We start from the raw sequence: 17,923 nt of genomic DNA, 5'->3' as shown, positions 1-17,923 counted from the left end.
GATTTTCAAGAAATGGTGTTTTAGCCACCCGCCTGACCACACACGTTGAGCCAACCAGTTGATTGCAACGACATCTTTATTGCTCACTTGAGGGCAGACACTGACCGGTTTGGCTCTGTTCCTGAACGCCCCAGTGAAGTAAAGCATGGTTCGTTGTAGTGAGTACAGTTCCAGTCCATGCTGCGTTGGGTTTAGCCAGGCCAGGCTTGTGGCTGGATCAGATAGATGAACCAGCAGCACTGGCCTGCTAGTTTTAACGAGCTGATAGGCAAATCCCTTCCTGGTTAAAGATTAACCACTCGCTAGAGCTGCCACTGCATTATCTCCCCACTGGCCGGGGCATACAGGAGCCAAGAGGATTTACTTTACGTGTGTGCGTGTGTGCGTGTGTGTGTGTGTGTGTGTGTGTGTGTGTGTGTGAGAGAGAGAGAGAGTAATCTGCATTCCAACCAGCAAAAGGGTGGAACTGTGTGTGTGTGTCAGTGTGTTTGTTTGACTATGGGAGTTAGTGATCGGCTTTACTCCCAGCGGGGTGTTAAAACTGTGTGTTTACTGTATGCCATTTAGCAGTCAATCTGCTCTGTGTGTGTGTGTGTGTGTGTGTGTGTGTGTGTGTGTGTATGGGCGGGATCGTGTTTGTGTGTGGTTTGTTGTAATCTACATTCCTTTTTTTTTTTTTTCGGGGCTTTGTTTTGTTTTCCCTTAGGGCCTAACGGCATTCAAAGGGTTAATAGCATCAGGAAGCTTGGTGTGTAACAGCCTCCTTTAACCCTTGTGTTGTCAGTAATGTTACACTTTTGCACCGGAGCCAACGGATCAAATTTATTCGTATCTTTTAAGACCGTTGCATTAATGTTCTACACCTCGCTAGTGGAAGCAGCCTTTGTCCTTTCATCATAATCCACAGCAGCGATATCATTTAAAATCTACTTCTCTGTTGTGGATCACTGGATTAAAGGACTGTGACATATGCTGTCTCATTTAGAGGACTCCCTCTCATTAACTGGGAGACAATGCCATCTGCTGGATGTTTGAAGAACGAAGGGCCAGGGACTGCCCTATAATGCAGAGCGAGTGTGTTGTAACTGAGTGATGTTAAGAGGTGGAGGCAGGCTCACTTATCTGGAAATTCATAAGACGTTACTCATCCCTGGGTGGCTCAGATCAGGGCTATTCATCAGTACATTACTCTGAAAAGGGAGCCTTGATGTAAATGGCCTCTGTTTTTCTGGTTTAGAGAAGAAAACGTGGCAACGGATAGGAGAGAAAGTGCTCTCTTGTTAGACCATGTACACCCTCATAACCTCAATACTTTCATTGATTTCCACTTAAACCTATTGTGCTTGTTTTAATCGTTAGTGCCTTGGAATAAGGAAGTGGTTCACCAAGCAATCTAGGGCTGCATGATATGGTGAAAAAGTGGTAATGCTATTATTTTTGACAGATATTACAATTGCCACATGATGCATGTTTAGTAGGAATGATCGTTTTTGTGTCACATTTCTCATTTTCCGTGAAAACATTTGTTGTGGTCTGTATCAAACAAACATTTAACATCTGGAAAACAAGATTTGTACATCAGGACTAATTATAATGCTGTTTTGTCACACATTTTACCTTTATCAAAAAATTGCAGCTTCTGCGAATTGGCCATATGTTAACTACAATAATAATCCCGTTAATTACACAGCTCTAATGTTGTTGTTAAGAATGGAAATATGCCACTTTCTCGTAAAGCTACACTTCTGTTTTTGTAGTTCTAGGGCATTTCAGCCTTTCCTGGACAAATGAGGACACAGAGATCGGAGATCACATGTTAACTATAAACCGTAAACAAATCCTTTCTCAAACCAGGGAAGCTAGTCAACCCTTAGACCAGCAGGATGCCCCATGAGTACCAGCAGAGGGAGACTGATCAAGCATCATTTTTGAGGAAAGCCAGGTCAGCACCTGCTATCCTCTCAGCCCCTACCCTGCTATGATACGGTCTGATGCTGTGGTTGCCTCATACGAGCTCCTTGGGACAAACAACATCAACACAGACAGCAAAGAAACACTCTTTTCTCCAACACCAGCAGGGTGATTTCAGTGATGCTAGACAGGAGAGAAGGACAGAGGAGAGTCCTGCATCCCTGTGTTGTCTCAGGGGAATCAGACCGTGGCCGGAGGAACAGAAAGGAGCTTTGTTGGGGAGGTGGCCTTTGGCATAATGCTGGCCACCGTGTGGTTTTACCCCCAATGATAATCTCCTCTCTCTGTCATCACCCTTGCTCCCTCGCTGTTCTGAGAAAAGTAGCGACTGAAGGAAGGAGGAAATGACTAAAGAAACGACTCATTCACACCCCTGCAATGACAGCAGGACGGACAGAGGGGAAGTCAAACCCACGCTTTTTACTCTTTTCCTGAGTCCTCCACCCCCAGCCACTATTACGCATTAGTCTCCTCCACCCTGATAACAAACTACTCGTAATTGCAGCGTGCGTGTCTGTGTTTATCCTATGTGTGTGTGTGTGTTTGTACTGTAAATGATTGCACGTCCACATTTTTGGTATGACTTCCTTGTTTGTGTGAAATGGTAGAGAGATAATGGCTTTTTTGTTTTGAATGTCGCTCCCTTTCATTTTTCCTGATGAGCATTTTTTCAGTTGTTAGAAAACAATTATGCTAATAAAGCAAATTGAAGTGAACTGAGGCAGATATTCCACCACAAAAGGTTTTCTCTCTTGTGCAGTAGGGCTCGACACAGGCCAGGACTTGCCCTCTTTCTTTCTCTTTCCTCTTCTCTTTCTTTTTCTGTCTCACTGTCTCAAGGAGGGAAGACCGCCTCACGTTTTTACCCTAGCACCCCCCTCCCACCCTCCCACCTCCTCCCTATCCATCTATATACATGCACACATACATGCACACTGCCTGTCGCTCCCCAGCAATGGGGTCAGATGTGGTGACCGGCTGAGCACTCTCCCCTCCTCCTCCTCCTCCTCCTCCTCCTCAGCGCCTCTCCTCTCCTCTCCCCTCCCCCTCATACAGCTCGCCTTGGCAGGGCATGCATGCCTGTGTCTGTTATCTACAAATGGCTGAGGAATTATAGGTTGAGAGGGGAGGAGGAGGAGGAGGAGGAGTGAGGGAGAGTGTGAGAAGGGAGAGAGAGAGAGGGAGAGAGGGAGGGAAGGGGAGGGGGTGAGGTCATGTGACATCGCAGCAGCTGCTAGGTTAAGAATTTCTGTTTTCTCACTTAGAGAGAGAGAGAGAGAGAGAGAGCAAGGAGGGGAGAGATAGGCAGCGTGTGTGGTGTGTTGCTTTGTTAGATAAGCTCTAAACGGTCTTTGTGAGCGGCAGCGAGAGAGACAGGAAGGCAGGGAGAGAGTGAGAGAGAGAGAGAGAGGGTGGACGGGGCGAGAGGAGAGGAGATAGATAGACGGAGAGAAAGAGAGCGAGAACGAGGAGCAGGAAGATGGTGTGTGTCCTGTCGGTGGCTGCCGGTGTGTGCTGGGCTGGGCTCAACGTGAAGATGCAGCCATGGGGGATCCAGGCGGCTCCACTCCTTTGTGCAGTAAGGAGCTTCGGCCACGCTTTTAATCTGTGTGGATAGTAGGGTGGTGGGAGAGTGGGTGGGTGGGGGTGGGGGTGGGGGGTCATGAACCACTGCCAGACCTCCGGATATGTTCCTCTGTGTGTGTTAGTCAAGTTCTGTGCTTGTCTGTCTCTTCTTTCACTGTGTTACTCACGTCCGTGCTGTGGTTTTATGTCTGTGGTTGAAACAGTGTACTCTGTAGTACGTTAGTTTTTTTTTGCAAAAAAAAAAAAAAAAAAAGTTCAGTGTGTGTTTCTTTAACTCCCTTCTCTGACTTTCTCTAAAGAGGAAAGGCAGGAGCAGCAGTCTAGTGTCTTGACAAAGTCACGTTACCGGACTGGGCAGTCGGTGTGTGTTGATCGCTTGTTTGCTCATCTCTCAATGGCACCTTGTGTGTTGCTCGGACAGTAGTCATTGTGAATTCCATTATTAATTGTGTGCTGGGTTCATTCGGAGTGCACTGGGTAACTGGGAGGTTACAGGCAGGACAACTTGAGAGGTGTTGGGAATGTTATTCACTCTCTCATGCCTGACTTGTCGCTGTGTGTTCACACACACGCACACAGGGTGCTGTGCCTCTGCTCTCATCTCAGGAGGAAACATGATCTTTTTATAGCCCTCTCAGCCTCGGGGGTAAATCCAGATATAACTCCTACTTATCTAATTGTGCTATTGATATACTGTTAGTAAGCTGCTTCTATCCCAGTGAGCATGTCTTTGTCTTAGAAGTCGTTGTGTTAGCTGGAAGTGTACTTTGAATGTTGATTTAAGGAGGATTCTGAGCAATCCCTCGTGCGTGTGTGAGAGTGTGTGTTTAAGTGTAGCAGTTAAGACCTCTGCCGTACACAAACTATGCTAGTCTGAATTTACACTGTCCTTTAAGCCACCCTTAATTTGTGTGTGTGTCTGTGTGTGTGTCTGTGTGTCTGTTTTGCCCGAGCACGTAGGGCTATCACACGCCGTTCTGGCATTCAGGGATTCCACTGACAGAGGGGCTGTCAACAGGGTGTCACCTTTCAACACACACACATGCATACACACACACACACACAGGAAGGAAAGGGACAGCCGTCTCAACCCTCCTCACCTCTTCAACCGCCACGCAGCTCTTAAAAAACCTGAGGCTAGAAAGAGACGTGACAGTAAAATCTGTCACGTCTCAATGTTTAACTTTTCTTTTTTTGAGTTGAACAGAAAACTCTGAACTCAAGAAATCCCCGTATCGTTCAAAACATGTTGTCCAAATTCAAAAATATCCAGCTTTCACTTTTTGAAACATGGAGTTAATTTCCTCTTACGAAGCTGTTATAATTCTCTTCTCTCCTGATTAGAGACGGGTCTTAGTAGCACCTTCCTGGCAGCATTAATTGGATCAAGGACAACATGAATGGGACTCTTCTTCGAAAGTGTCAGTTGTGTGAGGGAGCCAATGAGTTGCTAAACTGGATGTGTGTATGCTGAATTTGTTAACATGTACCGTAATATAACACACTGCCAACAAGAAATATAGTAACGCTGGTAGCTTTGGCGCATGCTCAGGAGAGGGGTTGTGTAAACTCATGGACCTCCGGCAGACACACAGCCAGACTGGAGCTCTTTTAGCAAGGGAGGGGTGACCTGCCCTCCTAACCTCTCACCTCTGACCCTGAGGCATACAACCAAAGCCCCTCTGCCCCTCGCACCACCAATCCCCATCCGCTCAAGCTGTCACAAACAGATACCCGGCACCACACTCTGCCCTGACTGCCTCTGTGTCCAAGGAAACGAGCTATGCGCCTTCCTCTGTTCGCATATTTCTGTCTGCACTGGTCTTTTGCGTGTTTCTTCAATTCTCAAGTCCCCATGGCTCATTTTACTTGTTGCTTCTTTAATCTGAATGCAGTATTGATTATTAATACTTTCCCAATCTCCTCCCTTTTGTCCACTGGTAGGCATGAGCCATGAGCCAAAGTCACCATCGTTAGGAATGATCTCCACGGCGACCCGTACCACGGCGACGGTCAGCCCACTCACCCCGTCGCCTCTCAACGGCTCCATCGTAGCCAATGGAAGCCCTGCTACCCAGTCTGCTCACTCCGGATTCGCTGCAGCCCTCCGTAAACTGGCGAAACAGGCCGAAGAACCTCGAGGTAAAGCCACAGGACAATGTCAAGTTTAAGTCTGCTGGATAACTGTACGAAAACGTGTAGGTTGTCATTTGGCGATGGAGTTAAGTTTCAGAGAGATTTATTTAGGTTTAGGTTATGGTTTAAGTTTGATGTTATCTCAATATGTTTCATATCTGACTGCATAACATGTTGCTGAAAATACTGTGATAATATCAAACCATTAAAAGATAATATGAGCTGAATGTATTGTTACATCCAGCACTGTAAACCTGATGGATTAGGTCTTGTGTACCGTGTGTGTGTGTGTGTGTGTGTGTGTGTGTGTGTGTGTGTGTGTGTGTGTGTGTGTGTGTGTGTGTGTGTGTGTGTGTGTGTGTGTGGGGTTGTGTATCTGGTCATTTGTGTGTGGGGTCATATGTTCAATGGCCGGTTTGTGTAGCTCAGTGCAGAACTGCTAATGGCAATGGGATGATATCCACACAGGATTGAATTAGTCGGAGTCTCTGGAGATACTGGGATGAGGAGGATCCACACCAGCTGACCCACTTAATGTGCTGTGTGTGAGTGCACGTACGCACGGGCGTGCTTGTCAACGTGTATATGATGGTGATGGTGTGGTAATTCCCTTTCATACATTATCACTATCTTCACATCCTATCTCTCAGAGCTCTGTGCTGTGGGTGTATGAAGATAAAATAAGCATCAGGTGGTTGAATTACTGGTCCTTAACTTATATATCATTGTTTCAGAAATGCTGACCTATCCATTTAAGGTGGAAACATTCTTGTTTCAAATGCAATTGTGTTAATGTAGGTGCTCAGGGACGGGTTGTGGCTTTCTTTGTTTCCTGTATGAAAAACTGGCCTCTAATACACATGTATTTTTGAAACCCATGTCCCCCGTGTGTCTTAGTTACACACATGTAAACACCCAATAATCAACAAAGGAGAGCCCTATTGTCCAGTTTATCAAGGGTGTGTACATCCATGCATGTACATATGTGTGGCTTTATGCCTCGGCTCCAGAGAGGCCCAGCTACCCCAGCTGTCCACCCTTGCTCTGGCTCCTAAATCAGACGGTCCCCTCCTTCCTGGCTGTCCCAGGACACCTTGCCCCCCAGTCCAGTGCAGCCTGGGACCCAGAAGAATCCTGCAAATGATTTATTACCCACACGGAGAGAGCGCCCAGCCCCAACCTCTAGTCACCTCCCTCTCAATCCTTCTCCCCTTCATCTCTCTTCACTCCCTCAATCCTACATGCCACCCCTGTTACTTTCTCTTTGCTCTGTCTCTCTCAGAAATGAGTTCAGTCTTGGCTTTTTATTTTATTGTGGACGTTTTTATTGGAAATTTTCCTTCTCATCTCTGTCACTCGTCCCCCTTTTTTGCAGCTAGAGAACACATGGATTTCATTTTCTTAGTCATGTTTTTTTTAATCTCCTCTTAATAACCTCTGCTTTTTTATTTTTCATTGTGCTGCAGGGTGAGAATATGTGTGCCCCGTTCTATTTGTAATTCACAATCTACTAAGGCAGAGATCTCCTGTCTGTGTCTTTGTCATACAAACAGATGCCAGATCCTGTCTGATTAAGCTCCGCCACCTTTTTATTAAAAGCACAAAAAAGCCCCTTTGTTATTTTTGAGGCCTGCTGACTGTGCCGCCCGGCTGGTGTAGGCAGTGATGTGTGGGTGAGTCAGCCGTTAGGCATAAGGGGCAACTCTGCCCCGTGTTGGGAGCTCCGGCTCCGGGTGGGCAGGGAGGCATGCAGCCCCTGGAGCTCCAGTCACCTCTCTGTCTGCGGAGCCTGTATTTATAGGCAACACACACACCCAAACGCCCCCACACATGCAAACAGTTGTCTTTGCAACTGTGTAAGCCTCGTGATTTTTTTGCATGCTGCAGCCTGCTGTCCTTTCATTAGCTACTTTGACTCAACCTCTTTCCCTCTTTCTCCGTCTCTCCCCCCCTCTGGTTGATGCTTTGAGGTGAGTGGTGCGGTATATATGAGGTGCCATGACTCAGTGTCCTAAGGCCTGGAGGAATTAGTTAGGTTTGAGTACTAGTATTACTGCCACCGGCCGCTGAACTGATTTAAGACCCTGAGCACGGCTGCTGTTTATACACACACCCACACACCCATATACACACACACACACATACACACACACACACACTCAAACACACACATAGACACATACGTCGTCACTTGTCTGTCGCGAGTATAATGAATAGCTCTGTGTACTGAGTGTGGCGCTGAAGAGAGGAGGTGATGGATAATGAGTATCAGAGCAGCGTAAAGGACACACTCTCATCCCATGTACACTCGCATGAACACACACGCTAGCACTCACATGTGTGCGCAAACACACACCGCTCACAGATAACACGCTGCCACAAAAAGGCAGGCCTGCTGATATCTGATTAATTAGGCAGACCTGGGTTTAATCCTCTCAGTTGTTTCTTCTTACACACTCTTAGACACACACACACAGACACAGACACACACATCGCCAGAATTTCATGACAGCGTTCATGCCGACTGTAGTACACTGCCTGGAGAGAGAATGAAGAGAGGGAGAATAAAGGTGTACAAGATGGATGGAATGAACTGGCGGGGAAAGAGAGGAGTTGGAAGTAATTAGTAGATTTGTGAAAACCTGAGGTGTTTGTCACATTGTACGTGTGTGTTTGCACATGTGTGTGTGTGTGTGTATGTGCATGTGTGTGGCCGGTTGGAGGCTCCCCTTGTTTCTGGGAGCCCTGAGCATGCTGGGACAGCGGGGCAGTGTGTCTCTGACCTCTCCATCTGGAGCCTGCCTGGAGCTCACACAGCCTCGCTGTGCTCGGTGTGTGTGTGTGTGTGTGTGTATGCGTGTGTGTGTGTGTGTGTGTTTCTTGAAGGCAAAACCCTTCAGGCTGTGACTGTCCCTGAAACACTCACAAACAAGCTCATTTGCTTCCCCCTCCACTCTCTCTCTCCACACACAGCAACCTTACACCTCTCACGACTCCGCTCGGTAGCAGAGCAGCATTTAAGCATAATATACAGTTTGTACAGTCAGCAGAAGGCACAGAGGATTGCTCCTCTTATTTCCATCCGCCATCTTGTACTGTCTTTCTTTTCCCTCACTGGCACAGCAACACACACATACATGCACGCACACACGCGCACACACACAAACACACACACAGTGCTCTTCTCCCCTCCCCCCACTCAGTGATGCAGATTACAGGCTTTGTGGCTTGTTGTCACTGCGTGGCCAAGACTGTCGTGGCAGGTGTGTGCGGCGTTTTGTGTGCATCAGTGGTTATTGTGTGTCTGTACGCACGGGGATGCTTGCGTGTGTTAGAGTGCACGTGTTGAGGCTTGTGCTAGCGTGTGCTGGTGGGGTGGCATATGGATGCAGGGTTGGCTGGGCACTGCTATGCACACCAGGTGTGAAATGGACTGTTTAATTAAGTGCTGATGTTGTTGTAATGCATGCTGGGAGGGAGGCGGGTGGGGTGGGGTGGGTGTGTTGGCGGGGTGGAGGAGAGCACCTTCTGCCTGGCAGGGCTGGGGGCTGGCTATGGTTGGGGTTTCTGGCAGAGGCGGCAGTGGCAGACAATTGGTAGGGGCCATCTTTGTGCAGCGTTGTCCTCCCATCAAGACTCAGTCATCCAGTGGGATTCACTGCTATGTCCCGCCCCCAGCACCACCACCAATTGAATGAAATAGCCCGCTGAATAGCTGTAGTGACTTTTTTTTTTTTTTTTTTTGCTTTTTGATCAGGTCAGCGGCCGAAGTAAAAGGTGCCGTCCACACAGAGGACACTTGGCCGCAGCCTCTGACCACAGCTTGGTTTGTTGCTGCCGCTGTTGCTTGCATCTTTGTGCGTGTGTGTGTGTGTGTGTGTGTGTGTGTGTGTGTGTGTGTGTGTGTGTGTGTGTGTGTGTGTGTGTGTGTGTGTGTGTGTGCGTGCGCATGTGTGGCTCAGCTTGAGCGGTCAAGTGTGGAGGCAGTCTGGGAGAGTGGGACTGGTAATAGAGGAGGCGATAGAGAAAGGAGCTTCACATTAATCACACACAGCTTGGGACTGAGACAGCGCCTGATTTCTTTCTCTCTTCTCCTCGCTCCTTCCTTCTGTCTTTACCTCTTCTGTCCCTCACTCGCTCTCCACCCGACCCCATCACCACGACACACACATACACACACAACCCCTACACAGCAAGCAAGTGACAATCAGTACAGCTAATGAAGTGCAGGTTGAGAGCTGATGAGCCTCGTTTCGACTCTGGGGACGAGGGCTGTGCTGCTCTCCTCCTCCTCCTCCTCGTCCTCTGCCTCTGGCTCCCTACAGGGCCAGCATGTATGGCCATCTTCTCTCTGTATAGATGGGAGGGGAGGAGCATATGGCAGAAATGACACCAGCTTGGTGCCAATCACATGCCTCTTGTGTGATTTTTCTCCTATCAGATGGCACCGTGATGTGAGGGAGGGAGGGGCGGAGACAGGAATTGGAAATTGGAGCAGGAGGGTTGAAAATGGACAAGAGGAAATCTTGGATGAGGGATGGAGGCTTGATGAGGGGGAAAGAGGCTTATGGACACACATGACTTTCTCTGGTTTAAATAGGAAGAAACATACATAGATGAGATGCACACATGTAACCACTCTTGGACAATTCCCTGAGCCCTTAAGTGTTGTAAATGTGTTGATGAAAATTGTGAGTCTGACAGATCTACGTCTGGTTGGCAGGCACTGTGTTTGAAGAACAGAAGGAAAAGGATTTGGGGTGTATGAAGAGGTGGTGGGCGGGTGGTGGTTGTGTTCGAGAGGAGGAGGAGGGAGGGAAGGATAGAGGAATAATAGCTGTTTGTGTTTTTTTGTGTGTCGAGGCCTAGAAGTGTGCACAGATTCTGCAGGCTGCAAGAAGAGAATGAAGCCGTTGTGAGACGGTCCTTGTCTCCTTTATTCCCTTCTTCCCCTCACCTGCTTCTCTTCCTGCTCTCTTAATTATTTAGTCTGCCCTGCCTCTTCTCCTGTCTGCTTTGCTTCGACATGGAAAAGGAGGAGGAAGAGGAGGAGATGGGAAGGGGGGGGTCTGTTGCTTAGCAGTTCACTGTGATCACCCCCACTCCCTCCCTCCCTCCCTCCCTCTCTCCCTCCCGCCAGCCTTATTTGTTCCCCCATCCTTGCCTTACGTATGCATGTTGTGAGTGTGTGTGTATGTGTCTGTGTGTGGTGAGTGAATAGGCTGTGACACTAGAGCTGTATTAAGTGTAGCTCCATTCCCCAGGCTGAGTGGGCTGCTATTGATTGGCCTAGTCTTGCACGGGAGAGTAATGGCTCTCTGAGGTGAGGGTGGGTTAGGCCACTAATTGCCATTGTGCAGACAAGATATGCCCCCCCCTTCAATATTCCCCACCCTGTACCCGCCACCCACTCACCCATCTGCACCCCGTATATCTCTGCTTTCCTCTCCACTCCATCTCTCGCCTCACCTCGCACCTCTTTTGCACTCTGTTTTTTTTTTTTTCCCAATCACACCCCATCTCCCATCATTTTTCATTTTCATGTCTCACCTCACATGTATCATCACAATCTTATCCACACACATCTTTTTTTTTCTTCACCCACCCTCCCCTGGCTGCTCTCACAACCACTCACGCATAGATCTTCAGCTTCACCTCACTGCCATTATCGATTCTTTCCATTATTTAGTGGTATTAGTTAGAATGAGGTGTTTAAAATCGGTCAATATCCTTAACCGCACCTTCCATAAGCTGACGTTGTCTGTTAGGTTACGTTGCCACGGAAACCCGAGCACGGGTAGAAATGGTTGTTGGGTAGAAAGATCTGTGGTTTTTTGTTTTGATGGTGATAATTGGAGAGGAAGTAGACCTGAAACTGGCCTGAGGTTTCAGCTGCTGCATTTAAGCAAACTGATGCACAAAAGCGCACTACCTGCACACGCACGCATAAACACTCACGTCTCCCGTTGTCCTCGCTGCAGCGCCGAAGTGTGTGTCCTAATGATAGGGTTGTGACCCAGTTTGACTGTGTAATGCTGCGCTTACTCTGAGAGGAGGAGACACGCAGCACACTGTACTGTCAGGGGGAGAGACGGAGGAAGGGAGGAGAAGAAGAGAAGCAACACACAGGTTAACACACAGGAGAGAGCAAAGGGAAAATAAAGAAAAGAAGGAAAGACAGAAGGATGAGATAAGACAGAGAGGAGGAGGCAGTGGACACAGCTGAGAAGAACAGAGGGTGTTGGCTGTATGGGGAAGGGGGGTAGATATAAGGTTGGAAGGATGAAAATCGCAGTGATAAATGTATGTGAATGGGAGCATATCATATGAGAGCTTTGGAACGAAAGAGAGAGAAAGCGAGATGTGTGGAAAGCGAGGCATGTGACCAGACCGTGACCCTGCGCTACAGGGTTTCCCTGGAGGGCTTTGTTAATGTGGCACAGCTACAGCGCAGCAGAGAAGCTCATTGGGCCAGCTTTTCACCACCTGCTGTGTGTGTGCGTGTGTGGTGGAGGGGGGTGTGCTGTGTGTGGCTGCAAGCGCCATTGACTGTATATACATTCAGTATGCCAGTGAGTTCTTGCTGTGTGTGTGTGTGTGTGTGTGTGTGTGTGTGTGTGTGTGTGTGTGTGTGTGTGTGTGTGTGTGTGTGTGTGTGTGTGTCCTGCATGTCAAGGCTGTGTGACTCTCACAGGGCTGCTCATCCTGATCACTGTCACTTCATAATAGGGGCCTAGGGCCATCCATCTGGCCCTCTGTGTGTGTGTGTGTTATTTGTTGCCATTGTCGTACTGCAGCCCTTTTCATTCCCAAGTGAAGGAGCTACAGGATCATACAGTACTGTTTTGTTTCATTTGCTGTTTTATTAATAGAGCAAGACACAGACTGTTCGCTTGTCTCATCTTTTTCTTTCTTTCTGTCTTTCCCCAGCTGCATCTTCCATCAGCAGTGAGTCCTCTCCAGTGTCCTCCCCGGCCACCAACCACAGCTCTCCAGTCAGCACACCCAAGAGGGGTCCCCTCGGTCCAGGGCCTGTCCTGGTTCCCCCCGCCGGCCACGGCGTGCCAAACACTCCACCTGTAGTCACCATTGCTCCAACAAAGACTAGCAACGGCCTCTGGAGGAACGAGGGACGCCAGGTAGAACCACAATCAAACAACTCCTCGCTTCGACCTTGAACCTGTCTTTTCATACTTCCCTTTTTTTCCTTTCGGTTACTCTTTATGATTTTCTCTCTTTGCTTCTTCCTCTCTGTCTCTCTCTCTGTAGCTGTTTAGGCAGCGTTCAAATGTTCTCATTCTTGAGCTTGCCTGCTAGCACAAACATAACCACAGACAGGCTCTCGAGGGATTAATGGGTTTAGTAGACGGCCTGTAACCCAAAGTGCAGCCGTATGTATTTGACATATGTACATGTGACATAGCTGGCAGGTCTATGAATGTCTGCTTTCCCCCAAACCTCCCCTCACCACCACCCCCTCCTCATGGCTCCACGAGTTAAACAATGCCAGCTGCCACTGGGACGTCGAGGTGACAGCCTCAACGGCAGCTAACATCTGTGCCCCTCCAGCCCCTAACCCCCCCCTTCCCACTGAGCCCCTCGCCCTTGGACAAGCCCCTCCCAAGTCCGTAGCCTTTAGCCTCCTAACCCCTCACACCTCCAGCCTCACCCTGTACACTTAAGCAGTCAAGTGCATCCTCAGCCTCGTCACCCCGGACACCCGCTCTGTTACGTAGTGGGGGAGAGAGAAAAAAGAGGGAGGGAGAGAGAGAGAGGGAGAGCTGCTTGCTTTGATAAGGAGTGGATTATGGATTATGGCCTTGCTCTAAGCCTTCTTATCTCAGCTCAGGGCTAATAGTCGAGGCCAAGCGCACGGTTATGAACAGCACTCGGCAACATGCGGAAACTCTCCGAGACGCTTTGACGGTTCCCCGGAGACGGGGGAGGGGGGGTAGCACAGGGTGAGCGAGGAGGTCAGCCAGCCAACAGTGTGTGGTAGCATCCAGGCCATTGTCCTCTCCCCTGGCCAACCCCCCTGACCCTCACCCTCTGTAACTATAGCTTTTACAAAATTACCCTTCCACAGTTCAAGGGTCAACCAGAGCTGGGAGGGGCCGGAGGGACAGGGGAACCCTCCTGCTGATGTCATCTCTTTTTTATTTTTTTGCCATTTCTTCAGCATAACACGAAATTAATCAAGAAATAAACCCTCCACTGCCGTCCACATGCCTGTATATTGAAGCGTATCCTGTGTGTCTGTTTGCATGTGTTTGCGTGCTTTTGGGTGGTGTTTGTGCGTGCGCGAGAGGTCGAGCTCAAATTTAAAAGGTCGTGTCACTGGGTTTGTGGTGCCTCCAGTACTTTGGGGCCACCAAGCCGAAGAATGAGGAGGTTAAGGGAGGTGATGTGGACAAGGGAGAGGTTGAGATGAGGGGGTAGAGGTTGAGGGGGACAGCGGCGGGGTATGAGTCATGAGAAGCTGGCGTCACGTAGCATTTCCCCCTATTTCCGCGGTGCCGCTTCAGCGAGCACATATAGCTCTGTGGTCACAAAGAGTCAGAGGACACACACATACGTACGCGCCATCAAACTGTCCCTCTTAAACAAAGATGATGCTGTCTGGAGCTTCCGTTGCTCAGCACTGATCAGGAAGGATGCATCAGGAAAGAAGGGCCCTAATCTCCTCTTACTCTACATGTCTACTTTTATCATGCAAGTTTTATGCCGCAACTTGTCTTTGGTAAAATACCTTTGTGCCATGTCATGAGCAACTCGTGTTTTACCATGTGTTGGGAACAAGGACAAGGCGACACAAACAGCAGGAGAAGAATTTAAGACAAAGGAGAATCTGATATTCAGAGAAAATAGTTCCATACAGAGGCTGTAAAGCATCCAAGAAAAGCTTGTTTGTTGCTGTGTGTACGTGTGTGTGTCCTGCTTTCTGTGTGTTAGAAGGGTTGATTAGTGTGTCTCTGGCTGAGATATGAGTCTGTCGTTCAGGGGGGGGGGCGGGGGTGATAGGCAGCGAAGGAGGGGAGGGCTTGGTGCGTTGGCATTTTGCTTTAATGACTGCAGGAGTCTGCTCCCGCTGCTGCCTGTAATTGCTTTTTAATTGGCAATTTGGATTCATGGCTCCATCTGAGAGGCGTAAACGAGCGCTCTACAATGCGCGGGGTCTCCCACCCTCACTGGGGGTTACAGGGGCCTGGCTCATGCAGAGGAAGATGGCTGTTAATGGATGTGTCTTTGAGTCTGAGTGCTTGTATTTGCGCTCTGTGCCGTGTGTATATGTCATGCTGCTTGTGAACAGTGTGTGTTAGAGAGTAGAAGGCTGTTTTTTTTTTTTGGGCAGTGTGAAAGGTCAAAATAGGACATCTGGTTGGATGTGTAGGTGCCTGAGTAACTAAGGGGCCTCTCTAATGGAGATGGAAGGTTCTGTCTTTGTGGTGTGTGTGCTTCTCCAAGGTGTCGACCTGTTAACACCCACACCTTTTTGCATGTCTTTCTACAGGCGTGCATCCACACATGCATGCACAGGCATACGCAAACAGTGACTAAGCTCAGGCAGTGGCAGCAATATGTACACATTCTCATTTACAAACAAGCTTCTGCATTTTTTGATCATCTCTCGTGTAAGAGGGACTCACTGGTTTTCAGAGACAATATTAATTGTAAAAGCAGGAAACAGAGGCCAGTCTGTTGCACAATTGCGCAAGCAGCATCACGCTTTGTTGTTTTAGAGGCATCCTTGTTTCATCTTCGCACAACGGGATTTCTGTGAAATTTATTAGAAAGGAACGGTTGATTCAATTTTAATGGTAATCTGTGCCTGGCAATTGCACCAATTGACAGTTATTGAATCATAGCCATGATTATGAAACCATGCCCCCGTCACACACAAACTGTGTATGACGCAGGATGTTGAACACAGTTTCAACCCACATTTGATTCATTACAGCGATTGATCACCAGATAAATAGTCAGATATCAACATTTTTAACTTAATTATAACACAGTTTTTCATGATGTTTATCATTGTTGCGTTTTATATGTACATTATATTTATATATGCATCTGTTTTGGTGTACTGTCACCTATTTTTGTTCACTTTGTTGTCCTCCTTTTAGCTGTATGTCTATTTTCATCCATCTCCCCTTAAATTGTTCTTAAAACTTGAGAATGTAATATTGAAAACAGTTAAAAAAAATTCAGCAGTCAAATCCCTTTAACGTGAACAAATACTTAGCAAAATAAAGCTGATTCTAGGCTCGGGGCAATATCCAACATTTTATATCACGATATTGTCTAGCCCAAATATCGTGAGATACGATGTTATCCAACTTAAAGTAGCTTCTATTCAAAGCTGTTCCTGATGCAGCAGCTTGACGAATGGTTAAGTTGGGGCACAGACTGAGTAAAAGGTGGAACTTGGATGGTATATGAGGCTGCCACCACCTCCTCACATGTAACACGGCAAACTTACATAAATGGATACATTGACCTGTAGCATCAGTGATGTTAGTCATGCAATGATGACAGCTTTCCGTAACTCAGATGACTTGGTTAGCAAAGCTGTCATCGGTGTGATAATAGCAATTGATTATCTGACAGACAGGGTGATAGAAAGCAGAGCTTCCTGTTTTTACAAGCAGATTGCTGAAGATGCTTTTCCCACCAGCAATATGGACCTGCAGCAGTGCATCTGTATGATGCTTATGAAGACAAATTGCATGTGTGCATGTTAATAATATAAATTTGAATGAATGTGTGTCTATTTGCTTTCCACAAATATCAAGAGGGCTTTTACTAAGACTTCCAGACAGCTAGGCAGATAGAGAAAAAAAGACCTTTTGGAAAAAAGAGGAGAAGGAGCAAAGAGCAAACGGAGAGCCTGGCATCTTGCGGCAACCAAACCACTATCTGATACTGAGTTCATCTGACATATGTGAACCTCTTTTCCAGTTGGCTGCTGATTGGAGGCCTTCTTCTCCCTTTGCTCATAAAGCTTAGAGAAGATGGAAGTAGAGTGGGAGGGGGTAACGGGGACAGGATGTTTGAGTAGAGTGCCTTACTGTTAAGTGAAGCGCAACAAACAACAAGGAGCAAACAGTAGCATTAAACCACTGGAAAGTGGGGGGCGTCTAAGAAACAAGCGGGGGATGTGGGGGGTCTGAACATTAGAGGCGTTTAAGATTGGATGTTAGCGCATCGGTGTCAGCCTGGGTCAGTGGCTGCAGAGCCGGACGTGGAGGTAATGGCTCCCTAAATTGGATTTATTTTATCAGAGGCTGTAGCGAGAGAGAGGGCAGTGCTTCTGTTGGGTCTCTCTCTAATTCCAGGCAGCCAGGAGGTTAATTTAGTGGGGCAAGGACTGCCTTCTCCTCTCACTCCCCTTCTTTATGTCTTCATCGCTGTACTTCCTTACCGTTTTAGTTGTTCCCTTGCCAACTTCAACTTGAAGTCTCGTTTTGCGGGAGATAAGCTTACTGTTCCACCATACCTGTGAAAATCCTCCTCGACTGTATGTCCCCCCATAAACAATTTCCGTGTACAACTTACAAGGGTTGTAAGTTTTCTCTGTTCTGCGATAGCATTTGTAGGCAGAGGGAAACCAAAGCTTCAGAAAATGCACTCCCACTCCCACAGCAGGATGTCTTTGTAGCTCTGAAACGGTGAATGTGCCTGCTGAGTGCGTATGTGTGTTTGTTGTGGGATTGGATAAGTGAGACCAGGCTTGCTGCCAAAGGGAGGGAGGGAGGTGAAAGAGAAGAGAGAAGAGAAAGAAGGAGAAGGAGAGGCAGAGGGATGTTGCTTTTGGTCTTTGTTGTCTTCCCTGTAGATGTTAGTGTGCAAGTTATGTACACACACACACACACACACACACTTTGCCAAGATCAAAGTCATCATCTCTCTTGAAGCTCTGCTGTTGTACATCTACCATTACCACATCCTCATCGATCATAAGGACGACATCTCTTGTTTACAATTAGGGAAAAATGGGGAGGCCGTTTTACACCAATCTCTGCCTGCTGCCTCCGTTTTAACATACATTCCCCTCAGAGAAATGTTGATCCGTCTGTTTTTACGGGGAGGAGGTTTGTGTGAGAAAGTGGATAAAAGTGCCTGAGGTAGGGTGAGGGACGCTGCTGCACCATAAACAGGCCTATTCTTCCCCCCGTCTCTCCCCTCACGGGATGGACTCCATGAGCACTGACAACCGTGACGGTCA

At 47.9% G+C, this 17,923-nt stretch overlaps 1 protein-coding gene across 2 annotated transcripts in view; it reads left to right on the top strand.

Annotated features, from left to right (window-relative positions):
• gse1b (Gse1 coiled-coil protein b) overlaps nucleotides 1–17,923 on the top strand; it is a 177,551-nt gene that overhangs the window by 146,000 nt on the left and 13,628 nt on the right. For both annotated transcript variants that reach the window (XM_073464265.1, XM_073464264.1), the window contains exons 3-4: nucleotides 5,503–5,700; nucleotides 12,625–12,833. In XM_073464265.1, coding sequence (XP_073320366.1) covers nucleotides 5,503–5,700; nucleotides 12,625–12,833 — 407 coding nt within the window. The remainder of the gene's footprint in view (nucleotides 1–5,502; nucleotides 5,701–12,624; nucleotides 12,834–17,923) is intronic.

The sequence above is a fragment of the Pagrus major genome, chromosome 4 (assembly GCF_040436345.1).
Source record: "Pagrus major chromosome 4, Pma_NU_1.0".
In the NCBI taxonomy this organism is placed as follows: Eukaryota; Metazoa; Chordata; class Actinopteri; order Spariformes; family Sparidae; genus Pagrus; species Pagrus major.
Note: the sequence above shows the minus strand (reverse complement) of the source record. Positions and strands in the feature narration are given on the sequence as shown.